The sequence below is a fragment of the Thyridium curvatum genome (genome assembly GCF_004353045.1).
Source record: "Thyridium curvatum strain D216 chromosome Unknown NODE_9_length_649264_cov_80.371750, whole genome shotgun sequence".
In the NCBI taxonomy this organism is placed as follows: Eukaryota; Fungi; Ascomycota; class Sordariomycetes; order Thyridiales; family Thyridiaceae; genus Thyridium; species Thyridium curvatum.
In genome coordinates, this window is record NW_022156764.1 from 71,771 (window position 1) to 90,390 (window position 18,620).

At 51.1% G+C, this 18,620-nt stretch overlaps 4 protein-coding genes across 4 annotated transcripts; 3 read left to right on the forward strand and 1 right to left on the reverse strand.

The window, feature by feature from the left end:
• Window positions 1-1,236: 1,236 nt before the first annotated feature.
• On the forward strand, window positions 1,237-3,925 carry E0L32_002207 (uncharacterized protein; the record flags this gene model as incomplete). The annotated part of the gene is made up of 8 exons (XM_031136371.1): window positions 1,237-1,473; window positions 1,571-2,212; window positions 2,395-2,475; window positions 2,552-2,676; window positions 2,734-2,798; window positions 2,923-3,027; window positions 3,115-3,418; window positions 3,478-3,925. 8 exons carry the CDS (start codon window positions 1,237-1,239, stop codon window positions 3,923-3,925), a joined length of 2,007 nt encoding a protein of 668 aa, XP_030988422.1.
• A 412-nt stretch (window positions 3,926-4,337) lies between these two features.
• Window positions 4,338-12,400, forward strand: E0L32_002208 (uncharacterized protein; the record flags this gene model as incomplete). The annotated part of the gene is made up of 15 exons (XM_031136372.1): window positions 4,338-4,618; window positions 4,669-5,027; window positions 5,135-5,496; window positions 5,739-6,376; window positions 6,838-7,229; window positions 7,285-7,295; window positions 7,456-7,571; window positions 8,005-8,721; window positions 8,778-8,972; window positions 9,024-9,295; window positions 9,349-10,010; window positions 10,348-10,431; window positions 10,716-11,133; window positions 11,191-11,229; window positions 11,295-12,400. The coding sequence occupies 15 exons, from the start codon at window positions 4,338-4,340 to the stop codon at window positions 12,398-12,400; spliced, it is 5,652 nt and encodes a 1,883-aa protein (XP_030988423.1).
• Window positions 12,401-12,591: 191 nt separating this feature from the next.
• On the reverse strand, window positions 12,592-14,021 carry E0L32_002209 (uncharacterized protein; the record flags this gene model as incomplete). Its single annotated transcript, XM_031136373.1, has 2 exons — window positions 12,592-13,821; window positions 13,878-14,021. 2 exons carry the CDS (start codon window positions 14,019-14,021, stop codon window positions 12,592-12,594), a joined length of 1,374 nt encoding a protein of 457 aa, XP_030988424.1.
• Window positions 14,022-14,822: 801 nt separating this feature from the next.
• Window positions 14,823-16,555, forward strand: E0L32_002210 (uncharacterized protein; the record flags this gene model as incomplete). Its single annotated transcript, XM_031136374.1, has 6 exons — window positions 14,823-14,903; window positions 15,089-15,132; window positions 15,188-15,396; window positions 15,456-16,084; window positions 16,152-16,325; window positions 16,427-16,555. 6 exons carry the CDS (start codon window positions 14,823-14,825, stop codon window positions 16,553-16,555), a joined length of 1,266 nt encoding a protein of 421 aa, XP_030988425.1.
• Between the last annotated feature and the right edge of the window lie 2,065 nt (window positions 16,556-18,620).

The window sequence follows — 18,620 nt, forward strand, 5'->3', positions numbered from 1 at the left end:
TATTCAGAATTCTACAACAGAAGAACAGACACAAATTAGAATATTGGATTCTTTCAGTTGCTTCACTTCCTTTCCAAGCCTTGCTGCCATTGAGATCGGCGCCGTCTTTATGTCTTAAATCAGACCGCATATCCTGTTTTTGCAGCGTCTTCACTATTGTCGAGGTGCTCATAGAAGTACACCGTGCGGCGCCGGGGCTGGCCTGAGTAAAGCCTGGGGTTGGGATGAACCTTCAAGGATCCGACGCCAAGAATCTGGGGTGATAAAGCAGCAGGCAAGATGTTGTGGTGCTAAATTCCTGTGCCCCTGGGTGGGGGGACCTCGGAAAGTATGCCAAGGTGTTCCATTGGCTGCACTGCAGAGTGCAGTCTACGGCCTCCGTTCAGTCCTAGTAAATTTCCACTTGGATATCTGTTGCAAAGGTGTTGAAGTTGAAGGAAGCACATTAATCATCTTGCAGAGCACTCACACCCTACTTCCTGGTCTCAAAACGCCGATGCGGGTCTACTTGCATATAGCCGAGGACTTCAAAACAAGAACTCGCAGATCGCGTGGTAGCTGGGGTGTGGAAGTGAATTGACGATGGTCTAAAAGTCCTGATATGTACATAACCCGGCGCTCAATGGGGGGTCAGTGACATTACAGCCTACGAGCAGAATCGACAAGGAGGTTGGAAAAGCATAGAACCAATCATCACGCGCCCCTTGCTGCTGCTTGCGAATAATGTATGCGGGGGCCGAGGTCATGGGAAACAAGAGCAAACCCATCGAGCTCAGGGTGCTGCTACTGCCTCGGCTAGGGAGCATCTGTCAGTAGTCATTGAGAGTCAACTTTCCAATACACGGCGTTGGTGATTCGCTCTTCACTGTCCAGTCTTCACAACATAGGGCTTGTATCAAAATAGCAGACGCGATATCTACCTAAACCCCGCAAATATTTAAATCAAATGGAAATAAAAATAGGATTAGAGAGAGTTAATTGCTCCAGTAGGACCACGGTAAACTAATTCTATTACTATCCGTTAACTGCCGTATGTATGTTGGTTTCTACCGAGGGCATGCATTCAGTTTCCAGCCGGATGTGGGGATATGCCCAGCTTTTCATGGGGAATCGGTAACATTACCTAGAGTCAGATTATTCTCATACATCTTTCTATTGTTTAGCAATCATTTTCCGAGTAGCCATTCTCTTCTTTGTCGACACGAAGTTCCCAACCATTTGGTGATCCAGGAAAAGATGGACGAAAAGGGAATGAAGCGGCCTTTGTGGCAGCCACAAGACCCAGACACAGCTAATGCTACTGTATTCATGTCATTTGTCAACCATCGACATCATCTGCATCTAACATCGTACGAAGACCTTTACCAGTGGTCCATAGGTCCTTCATCTGAGGAGTTTTGGAGGGCTGCATATGACTGGTTGGAGCTCGCTCCCCCCGGGACAGCAAAAACCCATCACAAGTTGCAGCCTCAGGTGAGGACTCGATGCCTTCATAGCCCGAAACAAGTTCTCCATCCACAGAATGGCACTCGACAAACACTGATCAGTGTACTGATTTCTGCAACGTCAGACGCAGAAAAAGTCGACCCCAGATCTGTTTCCACCCCCGAATTTCTTCCCCGACCAGAGACTTAATATCGCCGAGCATCTGCTACGAAAGGGCAAGCCAAACGACGTGGCCATATATTTTGCCCGGGAGGGCGTTCCAGGCGTGGAGAAGGTGACATGGGAAAGACTCAGGAGAGAAACGAGGAACGTTCGCGATGCTATGATAAGCACCGGGGTCAACAGTGGTGACACGGTTGCAGCTATCGTATCTAACTCTGTCTACTCAGTCGTCTTGGCGCTGGCTTGCCTGTCCATCGGAGCAGTCTGGTCCTCAGCATCCCCCGACCTCGGTGCAAACGCAATTCTGGACCGTTTCAGCCAAGTCAACCCTAAGATCATCTTCACTGATGATGGCTACGTTTACGCCGGCAAAACTGTTGATATCCAGCTGAAAACTGTCGAATGGGCTCGTGAACTGGGAAAGAAGGCACCAGCAATGATGAACGTTGTCGTCCTCCCTTACCTGAGTACCAACCCCGATCTTTCAGTAATCTACCGAGGGATCCATTACGATACCTTTCTTCAAAGAGGCATAGGCAGGAAACTTGAGTTTGAGATGTTTCCATTCTCTCATCCCGCCTTTATTCTGTATTCTTCTGGAACGGTAAGATTCCTGGCAATTCTATTCAAACTGTAGGATGTGTACAATTGAATCTAATCAACGTGAAATAAAAGACAGGGCCTCCAAAATGCATTGTCCACTCCGCGGGAGTAAGTACTTCTATTCTACGTTTCGTGGCTAATCTATATTTATCAATCGCCACGACTAAAACTTCCTCCTATTAGGGTGTATTACTCAAAGTTAAAACTGACACAATCATCCAACACGACGCCCGGGATTCAGATATCATGTTCCAATATACGACCGTATGTCTTCTCTGGGTTGTTGAAACCACTTTGGACCAGCAGGGCTGAGACTGACACATACAATGTCTTCCTACAGACGTCGTGGGTCATGTGGGTGTTGAACTTTGTCAACATCAGTGCTGCCCGCTCTATACTACTATACGACGGTTCACCATTCCATCCCAAGCCTACTATACTGTTAGAGCTTGCAGAGCAGGTCGGGTAGGTGAATATCCGTTGCTAGTCCTCCCTTAGTCACCTGTTGACGCAGCACTTTAGCGTCAGCATATTCGGGACGTCACCGAGATATTTATCCGAGATACGGGCTCGCGGGATTCGCCCACGTACGTAGCCTTTCCTACTGCTGATAATTGTCTTTAGGAATTTATTGTGACTAATCGTGATATCCCTCACTTTGTATAGGACGTCAATTAAATTTGAGTGAACTAAGAGTTGTGACATCCACAGGAGCTGTTCTCCCACCTGAGCTCTACAACTGGTTCTACAAAGTAGCATTTCCAGAAAGAGTCCACTTAATCTCGATGAGCGGAGGAACGGATATTGCAGGATCATGTAAGTCCGACAACCACTCTATTCGAATCTTACCCAAGATACTCCCACAGAGACAGCCCAGAAGAGTTCATGCTGATGATAAACTAGTCGTTGGTGGTACCCCGCTTTTGCCTGTGTACTGTGGCGAGATGCAAGTCAAGGCTTTAGGCATGGCAGTCAATATTTTTGATAGCGAGAGGAGCGAACACGTATCCATTGAAGGCCAGGAGCGGCCTGGGGAGCTGGTGTGTACCAAGCCTTTCCCTAGCCAACCTCTCCGGTTTGTTGGCAGAGACGGGTCTAGAAAGTACCATGACGCATACTTTGGGCGGTACGGGGTGGGTGTATGGTGTCAAGGGGATTACGTCCAGCGCTTCTCTGATACAGGTGGCTTCGTATTTCTAGGGAGATCGTGAGTTTTTATCCTTGTTAGCCCAGTACTTCATCCCCAACGGGCTTGCTAACACCCAGGTTTCCCTATAGCGACGGCGTCCTTAATCCTTCCGGCGTCAGATTTGGCTCATCTGAGATCTACGCAGTCGTCGAGTCAATCTCCGAGATTGCAGACAGCATTTGCGTCGGGCAGCGAAGAAGCATAGACTCGGATGAGAGGGTGTTGCTTTTTGTGAAGCTCAAAGCTGGACTCGAGTTGACCGAGGATTTGGTGACTGAGATCAAGATTCGGATCAAAGACAAGTACTCGGCAAGGCACGTGCCCAAGTACATATTCCAAGTGGCGGATATTCCCTACACCCTGACGGGCAAAAAGTGCGAGATAAACGTCAAGAATATCGTTTGTGGCCGTAGGATTTCAGTTGGTGGCACTGTGGCCAATCCCGAGTCCCTCAAGCTCTACGAGAACTACCGAGACTTACCTACGGACGATTTGAAGGCGGCCAGGACGACCACGAAGCTTTGATCGAGACCTAGACTAGTCTATGCAATTACTTATTGATGGATAGGCTGTGGAATTCTGGAACGTTGTTCACGTATTGGTGATGTGGATTGATTTTCGAGCCTGCAGTTTGATAACCGGGGCGATGTCTACTCCTCGGGCCGACATGCCGGGTGCTGGTCTAGCCGCTGGCTAAGTTATACGCAACGCCTCGGCTATCAACCCGCAGCACCTGTGGCGTCACATCATGCTTCCTGTGTTTTCGATCAACCGGTAAAAGGGAATTAGATAAGACAAATAAGTGTGTCTCGTACTGCAAAAGCTACACGAATCCATATTCGTATCGTTCTTTGCTTGGATAGCACCATTCCTCTCATACAAACCTTAAGATTGCTGTCACTACAGCTCGATGATATCTAATGTCACAACTGAGAAGATGCTAGAAGCAGATTCCGCCGTCCTCACTGAGTCTCAGTCGTCGATCTCCGGAGAAGCCGAAGGTGCCACAGAAGACAACAGCAAGGCCGACGGTGATACCAGACAGTCAAGACAGAAGGGACGGACCCTGACACGTAAACAGCGTGCGAGATACGCTTGTCTTACGTGTAGATCCAGAAAGGTCCGCTGCGATGTCATGGTTACAGGGACGCCATGCACGAACTGTAAGCTCGATGCCATGGAATATGAGTGTGCTGTACAGCGAAGGAAGGGCCGCAAGTGAGCAATCACTCTTCCAGAATAATACCATATTCTGAACGGCAGACCAGGCATCCATTGATAGAACGGTCCCCGTTTATGGCTTGGGCTTCAGGCAAGCCTGCACTTCTCAATGAAGGATCGCAGGACCTTTCCTCAGGCCAGGCCGAAGGGGATGAAACAACAAGAATGGAACCCGTTACTGGGACCGACTGGAACATGGGTGCATCCCATCAGTCCACCGACGAGATCGATCTAGAGCGTCTTTTTACAACCTTGCAGGACGACGGGTTATGCCCGCCACGGAACAGTTCTGCAGTGGAGCCAAATGGTGACGAGCCATATTTCTTGGACAATGACAGGATCTCGTTTGCATCGTCAGAGTGTATCAATCACTCGCCACTGTCCGGGGAAGGGGCCGAAAGCGTAGGTATGGAACGCATTCTCTTTACGAATATTATACCTTTACTCCTCTTACTACCCACCATTTGGACTAATGATCATGTCTCTAATTGACTTAATATTCATCTATCACAGAGACGCTCGAAAGAAATGTCCTCGACCTCAACAAACAAGATAACAAACCCTGCAAAATAGTAAAGGGAGAGTTTTCACTGTTCGTATTCTACAATTTTGTGTCTGCGGATATTCCTAGTCTGTTGTCGTCATCATCCCCCACGACATCGGCCATGGAGGAACAAGGCTGCCTTCACCTACCGTCCAAGGCTGCAATGGATGAGTTTATGAAGCAGTACTTTCTATACGTGCATCCATTCCTACCCTTGGTCGACGAAGGCGAGTTCTGGAGCGCATATGGTGCCCAAGGAGGCGCTTTTTCAAAAGGCCAACGGAAATATTCACTATTTCTTATTCAAGCGATGCTATTCATGTCGTGTCCGGTGAGCCATCTTTCCCACCTCAGAGGACCTACGTATGACTTCGAGCCGTATTGTTGTCTCTAACACCATACATCGAAGTTTGTCTCGGTCTCGACATTATCCTCCCTAGGGCTGGCGTCTGTCCGAAGAGCGAGAGCGACATTTTATTTCAGAGCCAAGGTAGGGGAATTGTCGTCCTACTGATCAATAGCTATAACATACGCTTCTTAGTAGCTGGTTAACGTGCTGACTGTGCGTTGTAGGCCTTGTTTGATGCCAATTGCTGCCAGGACAATATCTCAAGGGCCCAAGGCGCGATCATGTTAACCTATCACTCGAACCACCCGAATGAGCTCATTAGCACCTACTGGCTAGATACTGCCATCCACTTTGCAAGGGAAGCCGGCGCCGATCAGCCTCAGGATCATACGTCCACCATGACTCAAAGTGAGAAGATACTCCAGCGCCTGTGGTGGTGCTGTATCCTACGGGATAATATCATGTCTCTTGGACTGCGCCGGCGGCTTATTATAAGACCTTCAGGGGAGACAGGCTATAGTCGACTTCCACCAACAGAAGCCGATTTTGAGAGCGAGATCTGGAATTCGCATGTCTGCAAGCCAGATGAAAAACAGGTCCTGGTGAGGCTCTTTGTGACCCTCTGTAAGCTTGGAGTCATCCTTAAAGATGCGCTCGAGCTTCTCTATGGCTCAGAGGAGGATGCAACTATGCGAGAAGAATCTCGTCTGCAGGGCGATTGCAAGAAGGCAAAACTCACCATGGCAGAGTTGGATATGTGGTGCGATGCAGCTCGAATGAATGTTCATCTCCACACATCCGGCTTCGAAAATGACCGAGATTCTGTCAAATTATTGAGTAACGCTATGTTTATTTACTACCAGTGAGTCAAGCGCGACACAGCCCGAAAATGAAGCTCTGATGGCTCCTCGTGAGCTTGCGGCGGTGATGATGGTCAAGCACTTGAGGGTCAAAGTGTTGCTGACGATTTCTCGCTCCTTTAGCTCGGCGAGAACATCCCTCCTCAATCATATGATTCTTGTTTCGGTCGAAAGCTGTGACTTCGGGGACAGCGATGGGCAAGTAACCCAGCACTGGGTTCAGACTGAACTCAACAAGTCATTCCGTTGCGTCACGCGAAGCATCTCTGAACTAGAGCAGCGGGGCCTGGTTCAATACCTTCCAAACACATTGTGAGCGAATTCACAATCACAAACAATTCAAAATGGGGTATCCTGGCCTGCTGACGGAAGGAATTGTATAACATAGTATTGCCCTGGCAGCCTTCGCATTCGTGTGGTACACGCTGGGCGCGGAAGTGATCAGGCCATGTGTCCACTCCAGCAGCGAGATGATGGCCGGCCTGCGGACCATCGTGTTCCTCATGGACATATTTCGCAATCTCTATGCAAATGCCGACCATTTCCTGCAATGTGTCGATCGGCTCGTCGGGTTCGCCAGGTCGGCCAAGATCACCGACAGTCTCTTCAGACGCCAAACCCCAAAAGCCACTGGCAGTAACCAGATCGACCTTGTAGCTCGATCTGTGTCAGGTTCTCAGTGTTGGCCAGATGATAAACACTGCCAGGATGGTGTCCATCCTCATCAGTGCTATCTCTGGCTCTCCCTCAGCCTCGATTACTCTCTCCGTCACGGTGACTTGCCCAACGTTGTCAATCTCCCCAGCTGCTTGCAGCAGGACGCCAAAACCATTCTTGCGGGACAGCAGGGACTTTGTGGCTCAAATCGTTTGATCACGGACGTCTCTTTAGCTAAATGATAGTCTCGTAGTTCTCAAAACAGTTCAAGTGCAGGAACAATGTTTGCGTAGATGACTGCAACGGATTAAGGTGAAGGCGTAAAGTGAAAAACACGATGTTGTAGATGATTAGATAATATGTGTGTCAGATATGAAGCCATTAGGGATATTTGTAGAGTCCAAACATGCATCAAATGTTATAGGGTACCAATAAATTGAGACAGCAGATGCCGGGCAACAAGGAGTACTTCAAGTTTGGCAAGATGTTCTACAGCATGGCCGAGGAACTATTTGCAAAGGCCAGTTCGTGTATCGACATGTATATTATTCCTCGAGTAGCTCTCCTTGAGTAACTCTCCTTGAGTTTGCTTGCTTGCTGTTCTTCTTTGGTGTAAGATCCTACCTTAAGTGCCCAATGTAGTTCTGTCGCCATTTCTAGGGACTGGTGAGACCGTACCAGCATCGGATCGGAACGGGTGGTCTTGAGGGCATCCTGAAGGACTTCCAAGATCCGGAAGAGGGCAAGGGACAGGGGGAGAAGCTTTTTTTCGAAGATCGCTGAGTGGACATGCCAGTCTAGGCCTCGGTCAGGGGACGGAAAATGAGGTGCTGACTAAAGATGGATCTGGCTCATGGTATTTTTCCCACATCAGCACCAGAAATGTGGAGTTTTGGGGACCAAAGAATACCAACAGAGCAGACGAAACCAATCTCCTAAAAGCTGTTTGACCCATCCTATCTATCTCTTGAAGGATCCCATGCGAATACTGGCTCATGGAGAGGAGACATCGGACCCGCGCAACTGCCGGCGCTCCACCACTCCGGCAGGGGGTTGGTGCCAGTGTCGAGCTGAACAAGACATGTCAGACGTGTTTCCGTGCCAAAATTCGTTGCGACCGCACGCTAGAATCTGGCTCTTGCGATCGCTGTCTCCGCCTAGACAAGGAGTGCGTCTTCCTGCCGACGCGTCGTCGCAATGCCCCGCCGCCGCGGAACCGCATCGACCGGCTCGAGGCCAGGCTGGACCAGATCGCCGGGTCCCGGACTCCGAGCCCGGGTGCGGTGATCAAGAATTCAACAGCTCCGCGGCATAAAAGAGCAGATGCACCAGACGAAATGAACTCGAGTGCCACGGCGATAGTTCCGGCAAGCAATGACGGCGTTCTGTCAGACCCTGTGATAGGGGGCGTGATAAGCAGTCAAGAGGCGGAAGACCTTCTGGATGTCTACAAACGAAAAATGACGCCTCATTTCCCGTTTGTCATAGTCCCAGAGGGCATGACCGCACTGTCAATGCGTCAAGATCGAACTTGTCTCATCAACGCGATATTTGCCGCCGCCAGCTTCCATGACTTTCGTCTGCAGCGAAAGCTTGGCCGCTCGTTCAACACCCTCGTTGCGTCACGGTTGGCGTGGAGTAACTTTGCTACGTTCGACCTCCTTCAGGGGCTCTTGGTCCATCTGGCCTGGTAAGAGATGACTTCTCACCCACCTGTACATTGTTTGATACTGATGACAGGCAAAGGGCACATTATCAACCAAGGCCAAAGAGGTATTCGCAGCATCTTCACCTTGCTGTCAGCATTATATCAGATCTACGGTTGGATCGTCCCAAGAACCCACGGCTGTGGAACATCGAGAAAGATGACCTTAGTCCAGACAGCGACTGGGGTATCGAGGAGCTTAGGGCATTGATAGGGACTTATTTCCTGTGTTCCAGGTATGATAATCGCATTTGCGCCTTTGCTGTTCATCCACTAACAAGGAGAAGCTCGTCCATTATCCTACAGAAGCTTCGACATTTCCCTTTGACTCTTTTCATCCAAGAAAGTACTCAGAAGCTCACTCATTTTGGCGATCAGCCGACAGACCAATACCTTCGACACATCGTTGATATACAAGGGCTGTCGGAGGAGTTGGATGTCATTGTCACATCTACTACAAACATGACCTCTATTGAGGACGTGAATGAGCAAATATCAAATGTGAGAAGTCGTGTAGACGAGTTCAAATCAACTCTGACCTTCTCGTTGAGGTATTGTCGTAAGTCAACCGGCAATCAAAGACCGATAGACTGGCGCTGACCTCTAGCCTAGCCATCTTATCATTACAACTGAGTACACTCGAGCTATTCATTAGCCTAGTACTCCTTCCCGGGTTTCCCTTCGGACTATCCCAGCAGCAGAGAGCAATTCAAGACAGCAACCAGCTTGTCAATTGTCTTTTTGAGAGCATCTCGGCATCCAAGTCACTTATCGTCTTCTTACTGTCCATGACAGCTGGCGAGGAGTTTGCCATGACGAATATTGGATGGATCATGCTGAGCTGTGGCCTTTCGCTCGCCGTCAGGCTGGACGTCCTGGCTAGGGATGCCCGGATTGCTCATATGACTCAGCACCTCTTGCGCTTTCTTGATATGCGCCACTCGCTGAGGCAAATCATCTTCCGCCTTCAGTCAGTAGCTAGCGAGGAGAAGGACGAAACCGGGGACCCCGACACATTCTCACAGCTTCTGTCGCGAGCAAAGGCGATAGAATCTTGGTATCTCCGGCAGCCTGGCATATCCCACCTCACTAGCCCGGCAACACAGAGTAGCTCAGCCTCTCCTCATAGCAGCATGCAGGCGCCATCCACGCAAACAACAAGTCGAGCAGGCGTCACGCCGATCATGGCTGAGTCGGAAATTATGGGTCTGGCTCAGAATGCCGACATCAATGATCTGGGTGACTTCTCGGTGATGGACCTCTTCACCACTGACGTACAAGGGATGAGCTTCGGATCATACATGGACTTCGGGAATTTCGGCTTCCAATGAAAATTGGCTAGAACTTTAACCATTAGAATCCTAGATCGTGGCAGTGCAGGAATTTGTTGCGTTCTTGAGGCTCGGCAGGCATCACTGAGATGCAATACGGACGTGGACGCGGAGTCGGACACGGACACGGACACGGACACGGACATGCGGCGGGTCTCCCATCAACCTCAACTCCTTTCGATGCCATCGACAGCCCCATACTATGGGGCTGACATCGGTAGTTCACGAAGCCGAAATTAGAAAAGACTTTGGATTTACGCGTATTTTTGACATCGACTAGCTCTATCCCTACGAGGCCCCTGGGGAGGATGACCCTGTGGTCCTGGTCCAGGCTCTCCAGGGTGAGGCAGTGCCTAATCTGAAGGTGTGTTATGAATATATAAAAAAGGACGTCGCGTGCGTCGAGAAAGTATTATCTCTCCATATCCAGACATGCTTGATCGCTCGCCTGCATCCATCACTACGCTCACTTGTCTAATCTTTCTCACCATGTATACCCTGCTCACTAAAGCGGCTATCCCGCTCTCAATCGCTTCCACCCACCTGCTGGTGGCGGCGTCGATAGACAACTTTCCTTACCAGCCATGCCCCCTAATTGGAGCATACTACCCGGTTCCAACGATTGACAGGAACTCTGACGCAATCAAGGCCTTCTCGAAGCAGTTCACCGGCCTCTTCGACCAGCTCATTGCTAACGGCGGCAGCGAGGACTTTGGCGAGATCACGCCTAATACGACGAGCTTCTCGGTCGTGCTCTTCTCCGGCGCCAATGGCGCTGCCGAAGAGTGTGTGTTTGTCGAGTACCACCACACGGCACCCGCGGCGGCGAGTGACCATAGCAACGTCACGCTCGACATGGTCTTCCCTCTCGGAGGCATGACCCAGCTCTTCACGGTCTATGCATGGCTGACCAAGATGGGGGACAAGGAGTGGGACAGCCCCATCACCAAGTTTCTTCCGGAGCTGTCGACTGCCGGCAATGGCTCCTCTGATGGTCTTGTTGTACCTTGGGAGGATGTGACGATCGGTGCCCTGGCAGGCCAGTTGTCTGGCATTGCTCGCGACTGTGAGTTATGGGGTACCCTCGTACGGAATCTCCATGACCTTGACTAATGAGCCATAGCATACGCCTGCGAGCTCGGAAAGCCCTGCGACTATGATAGTAAGTCATCGGCTATGTCACTGCTTATCGCTGTATGCCATGCTAAGAAACTTCACGCCTGTCAGCTTTCGTCCAAAAGTTCGCTACCCGGCCACCAGTATTCCTGCCAGATACAACCCCAGTCGTCTCCAACGCCGCCTTCCAGCTGCTCGCCTTCGCCCTCGACCGCAGCGGCAACCCAAAGTGCAAGCGTGGCACAGGCGACATCTTCTCGTCGACCCTGCTCCAGTCCCTCAACACGACCCACACGGCCCTCCTGACGCCCGAAAACGAAGCCACTGTCTTTGGCAAGGGCATGAACTCCTCCGAGCTAGGCGAGCCAGCGTATGCTTTATCCTCCAAGCCCACGTCGAAACAAATACACATTCAACTAACCACCACCACCACCAGCGCCCTCTCCCTCCTCTCCACAGGCAACGACCTCGCCCGCCTAGGCCACGCCATGCTCTCCTCGCGCCTCGTCCCCGCGGCGACGACTCGCCGCTGGCTGCACCCCGTAGCATCGACCTCGAACCTGCGCAACGCCGTCGGCCGGCCCTGGGAGATCTACCACGCGGGCCGGTACGCCAACTCGTCCGTGCTCGACGTGTACACCAAGACGGGCTCCGTGGCGGGGGCCTACAGCAGCTACTTCGGCCTCGCGCCCGACTTTGGCGCCGGCTTCGCCATCCTCGCGCACGACAGCAGCGGCAACGGCGTGGCGCCCGACCTCAACGTGTACGCCGACGTCGTCTCCCTCGCCATCACCCAGCTGCAGGGTCTGGCGGCCAAGGAGGCCGCCGCGCGGTACGCAGGCAAGTTTGTATCCGGCGACGACGTCGCCGTGTTCAACACCTCGCGCGACGGGCCTGGGCTCGTGGTCCCCGTCCTGCGTGTCGGCGGCGTGGACCTGCGGGCGCAGGTCGCGGGCAAGGCTGGCATCAAGCTGGAGAACCTCGACTTCCGGGTGTACCCCAGCAACGTCGCCACGGGGCGGTTGCGGCAGTTTGTGGCCGTGTTTCAGGACAGGAGCGCGCCGGTGGACATGGGCACGCCGACCTGCATCACCTGGCAGGACGTCGGCGCGCTGGGCCCCGACGTCGCTGAGCGGTTCATCTTTGAGATGGGAGATGACGGCAAGACTAAGGCTATCACGCTACCAATGAACGGTGCGAGGTTGCAGAGCTCATGATTAGACCAGAAGATAGGAAGCTGTCAGAGTACGGGTTAAGATGACACGAGCCAAACATTCCGAGGACCATACAAGGGCTTCACTCTTGGTATAATCCACCATTAAGTTTATTTTGGATAGACGGTCTTCTTTAAGAGACCTTGTAACTCCTTTTGCGTCATGAATCCACTGTTTTCATCGTCTGTCACTCTTCACAGCTTCTCTCCGTTGCTGTGATCGTCAATCTCACAGAAAGCCTTGAACGCAACGAACTCCTCGTCCTCGCCTAGACCCTGGGCCTCCATCACGAGCTCCGCGGTGGCGCCGACAAAGTAGACATTGCCAGCCTCGATGTCCTGCACCGTGGGGCCGACGGAGATCTTGCCCTTACCGCTAGTACAAATGACAATGCTAGGTCCGGCCAGCGGATCAAAGGTGGCCTTGGAGCCATTGGACTTGAGAGCCGAGCGAACGACGGCGAACTCTTCGATAGGAGGGTCGTATAGAATGGCCTCGGAACCGGAGCTGTAGGCCTCGCGGTTCAGCGTGGCGTAGGGGTAGTCGACGGGTTGCATCTTCTGCTCGTCGATGGGAGCGTAGCTGTAGGTCAGCATGGTGACAAGGGTGGGCACGTCCTGGAATTTTGGGGTGAAGCCGGCGCGGACGACGTTGTCGGACGAGGCCATGCACTCGATAATGTCGCCGGACACGTAGGCATGGATGTCGTCAGCCTGGAGGAACAGAGCCTCGCCGGGCTTGAGGGTGACGAAGTTGAGGAAGAACAGGACAAACAGGCCAATGTCGGCACCGAACTCGCCATGGCAACGGGTAACGAGCTCGGAGAGGATAGCGCCGGAAGTGGACTCGACGCCGCCCTTGGCAAACTCCTTGCCTTCTGATGAGGCGGCCTGCACAAGAACCTTGGTGGCCGACTCCAGAGATTCTTTGGAGGCGGTAAGCAGCGCCTTGAAGACTTTTTGAAGCGCCTTCTTGTTCCTAGTGGTAGTCTCCGCCGAATCGTCCGTCTCGTGGCCCTTAACAGCTGAGATGAACTCGTCAGCCTCGGCATCGGAGACCAGCTGACGCAGTGCCGGGACGTTTGTCAAGAAGTAGGCGATCTCAGCCAGGGGTCGGAAGCCGCAGAGACCCTCGAAAGGAGTGATGGCAATGGCCATCTCAGGCTTATGGTTGTCATCTGGATAGTTCTTTGGGTCCCGGGCGTGCAGCTGCTCGGCAAGCTTCTTGTTCGGGTGGGCCTGAATGGACAGGGCCTTGTTGATGGAGAGCACCTTGAACAGGAATGGCAGCTTGTTGCTGTACTTGGCAGCGATGGCGTGGCCGAGCAGGGCCTTGTTGTCCTTGACCAGGTCCAAGAGGGGCCGGCCCGTGGTGACGTCTTTGGAGGGGTTTGAGGGGTGAGTGCCCATCCATAGCTTGATACCCTTTCGTCAGCATGCGAGACAGCAAAACAGGCAGGCGAGAGACTAGTGATATATACCTCTGCATATGGCTTGTCGGCCTGGATGGAGAAGTCTGCTGGCGCGGTGGTGGCAGCAAACTGGGCGGCGGCAGAATCGCTTCCCTTCTTGCCCCAATCGTAGGAGTTGACTCCGCACTGGAGGCGAATCAGAGGGACCTGCATGGCGGGCGGGTGGAAATTATGATTCCCAGGAAATATAGCGCTGGAACTGCTGCTAGAATTGTTATCTGACCTGACAGGCCGGGCGAGCTTTCATGTGAAGATGAGGGCGCGTCGTGAGAAGTGAGGGATGGTGATGATGAAGCCAGCAAACCAAAGGCGGTCAAGCCAGCCCACCTTTGAGGTACTTTTCCGATCATGGCATTCCGCGTGGCCGGAGAAGTACCCGCCCGAACTAGTGGGCGGGTGGAATGCGACAGCCACTAAAATAGCCCATGTGCGTGCTGACCAGGCAAGCCAGGAAAACCATCAGGGCCGCAATGGCGCTAGGCTGCCGCTGCTGCCCACTAATCATCCCGCTGAAAATGCTTGAGTTGCCCCCACCTATCGCGTGGAGCAAAGTGTCAAGTATCCAAATTCAGGTCAAAACCTCTGAGTTATCATTCTGGTATTACCTAGGTAGGGAACTTGGGTGATTTCCTTCTACAAGACAAGGGAGTTTATCTTCAATTAGATGTCGTTTCATTCATTATGGGTGGTTCAAGCCTATGATGTCATGCTCCGCTACCCAACTTCCCTCACATGCATGTTTAGCTCATGCAAGGTTGCCTTCAAGGCAAGTGAATGGCCAGTTCATACTTAGCAGCGCTTGTGAGCGGGCATCTCCATGTCTGCCTAGCATTGCCACATAAGACAAAAAAGCCCTGATGTAGCTGCTTTGTATTGTTCTAACCCCAATGCACTCACACAGATTTTTGACAGTCAGGAACATCTTCACTTCTCTTACCCCGTCGGCAATCCACGATGTCCAATCTTTGTTCAGATAACGACGATGTTTTCACCTCCTCAGACCATCTTTCTGCTCTTGTCATATGGAACTCTGAGGTGCGTGGGCCTCAAGCCTTCATTCAACATAACCTCTTTTCTCACATTAAAGGTGTGTGTGTAGGATCACCAAAGGCAGTCATACTCATTCACGCCCAGCTTAAAACGACTTGAAACCTTTTTAGAAAGTGTACTCAATACTACATGAACCCACTTTGAAGACACACGCTGAGAGTGGCCTCTAGACCCTCGAACATGCTGAGCAGGCGACTGAAGGATTGGTTGTCTTGTCAGTTCCTAATTGTCAATTCAAGCTGGAGAATTCGTGCTTATTGTTAGAACAGGTTCTCTGGAGGAAAGGGATCATACCTCGACCGGGGAATACTCACCTCGCGGGCCTTGATACCACCCATGACCATACAGAAATCCACATTTGAGACAATAGCTTCTGCCTTCGCTCTCCCCCCAACACACGTCCGTATGCATAGGGATGGGACAACTATGCTGCTCGATGAGGGGGATGGCGGCAGTGAGTCGGGGACCAAGCTCCAGAGTAAGCTGAGATATTGTGATTCCTCACAGCTCATTGTTCGTACTGACCTCTTGCCTCAGAGATCTCGATGCAAAACAGCTTCACTTCGACATATCGCTTCAGTGCCAGCCTTAGCTATGATCCTGAGCGGCGCTTAACAAAGGCTTTCATCCACGGCCTACTGGACTCAGAAATTGCCACCCTGTCCGATGAATTACTGGCTCGCCGTGGCGATCTTGCTCTTCCTACCCTGTTACCATTCATTCTACTGACTTATCGGACACGATCAGCAATAGATAAAGTCGGAGAAAGTCACAAAGAAATCATCAGACTGGAGCAGCAGACCGGAGTCAATACAAGATGGCACCCGAAGCTGGCTTGTTGCGACTCCCAGGAGAGCCACTACCTTCACTCGCAGGGTGATGGCGTCAACTTGAACCGGGTCACCTCAGACCTGACCAGTCTCGTTTCGAAGCTGGCCTTTGTTGACCTTTCGTGTCATACACACACGCCAATGCTTGAAACTCTTGATTCGATCGATAGGCGAGTAATTGAGGAGTTCTCAGGAAAAGAAGCCGATTGCACGAAAAGGCTAAGGGAGTCTGAGCTACGCCTTCGTCGGGAGCGCAACTTTCTGCGCAGTTCACTTGAGGGGACACGCACAAGAGCAGACTATCTGTCCAAAAGGGCGCAGGCTCAGGTGCAGACTGTAAGCTCGCTGGATCTGCCTGGTCATGATTAGTGGCCCCAAGCACTGACTGGACTTGTCTTGGTAGATATACAGTCTAATCGCGCAAAGGGATAACGCGATAGCTCTTAAAGACAACATCGCTCTCAAGGCCATTTCCGAGGACCAGAAGCGGATTGCGTTGGCAGCCACGCGAGACGGAGCAGCCATGCGGATGATCTCGATCATAACAACTGTTTTTCTACCTGCGACCTTTACCGCAGTAAGTCCCGTGTTCTCGCAGGGGTATCACGTCGGGTACTCAGACTAAGACACAGCACTTGTCGATAGACGTTCTTCAGTACCACGTTTTTTAACTTTCAGCCCGAAGGAGGCAAGAAGCCGGTCTCTGACTGGGTCTGGCTTTATTTCCTCATCACTGCTCTGCTGTCCGTATTGGTCATGACTTGGTGGCATATAAACTCTCGACGTAAGATTCGCGAAATAAGGTAGATAGGTACTATCCTACAAGGGTTCCTGCAAGGGTCGCATGGCGCAGTGGTGAGCGCCTGTGATTGTCGTCGCAAAACCTCAATTGCCCCGACCGTGGGTTCAAACCCACTGCGATCACACCCAAGTCTTACTGAGTCCTGTCGGATCCCAGTTACTCTTGGGTCACCAGAGAACTACAGTGTCTCCAACACAGTGTTTTCAGGGCACTCTTCAGGGATCCTTACGCGCAGCCAATTGCCAGCCTAACCGCACGGCACGTGGGAGAGTTTCTTCGGGCTTAACCGTAAGGGCTCCGAGAGAGCTCGTCCCTTGGAGTACGGTGTGACAATATACCAGTCAAAGTGTTACCATGCCCTATGTCTCTGCTGGTTTTTTCATCCGGCTCTTGTTCGCTTGAGTACGGTTTTTTACGGTGGGACCTCGATGTAGGGCCAACTGTGTTTAAAAATTGTGTCAAGTCCATTGATATCATTTTTTTTGTTTCCTTTTAAAAAGAAAGTCCAAGGACAGTCAACGGACAATGAATACTGTTGGCTTATTAGACCCGCATCATCGACCCATGGTGGCATTAATACCAACCATCCTGAGAATGTCTTCCTAACTGTCTGAACCAGTTTCTTGCTGCATGGCAGTAGTTCTATCATTAAACAGGTCTTAACTGATCTTCTGTGATTTTTCTTTTTTCTGAGTAGCTTATACCTCTTACTGGTGAGCTGCAATTCTTATCTATCTGTGACTATTAAGCATTACTGCATTTCTTTATCTTGTCCTTATGTGATAGAAGATCTGCTTAGTATTACAGGCGGAGCCAGTGACCACTCTTTCAGCCCGAGCTCTCTTCTGTCTATATACATTTTAAGACCTCTTAGAGGTCATTCCCACAGTTCAGAATAAGTTGCCCACCACCACATAGGCAGACAAGTAGCGTTCCACCTATTAGTTCCTTTATGTGAGCATGGAATGTCAGACATTATGCCCCTCTACCCGGTACGCCAACAAATTTAGCACATTTAAGTTCTATTGCAAGAATAAGGCAGCCTTTTTTTAACCGACTAAGCCCATGCTATCTTGCTAATATCTCTAGCTCGTTAATCACTTTTTCCTTTAGTAAATAGGATGATATTATAGAAAACATTAAAATAGTAATTATATCATACAGAAGCAAACCACTTGTGACGATCCTTGATCCCAAGAGGTAAGACTACTTCGTAGGACCGGAGGCGTGTGGGTTTATGTAAGCAGTAAGTGATAGGCGACGCTGAGCAATGGTGGTTGACTTGATCGTAGCTAAGATAGCTTCACTCAAAGGTGCTTTATTGAATGAGATACTTTGAATACTGGAGAGCTATCTAGGGTAGGTGTCTAAGGGTAGGTGTACGTCCGTATATATAGATTACGGATCACTTTGGATCACGGTGATCCTTCGCGAGTCCTCACTACAGAGCGTAGTGATCCATGGTGAGGGATCACTAGCTCAGACAGTGATCCTGGGGTTCGTGCGTTTTCTGCCTATCTTATCTTTCTGACCGCCCGGGGTGGTGCACCGTGGTAACGGCGGTTGGTTTCGTGACACGACTGAGTTTAGTCTTATCAGTGAAGCTGACATGATTGTAATTTAAGACTGCTATAGACTGTCTGAACAAAGCCTACTTAGGGGAGATTTAGGACAGAGCAGGAGTATCCCAGACAGGATCTGGACAGGGATAGAGCGTGCCTGCTGATTGGATTCTGGAACCTTCCCTCACGCTCCGTGACACTCCGGTTGCATTAGCAGCATTCAACTTAGAGAAAGGGGGTCCATGCACCGCGGCCAACTGTTGCGGCCATTCTCTTTCATTAAAGTTGCTAGAAAAGGAATCCCTTTCTCCTGAGACTGTCGACAGGTGAATCACCTTCCATTATCTGGTAGCATGTTCATACAGCAGCAAAGGGCTTTACAAGGTATTCCAATCCACAGGGAGCCTGTGCATGAAGCAGCACCCATTATAACAAGGAAAAGCACAGAGTCAGACATTCCAACAGTAACGTTAGAGGAAGCAGAGAAAGCTATAATACCAGAGGAGTG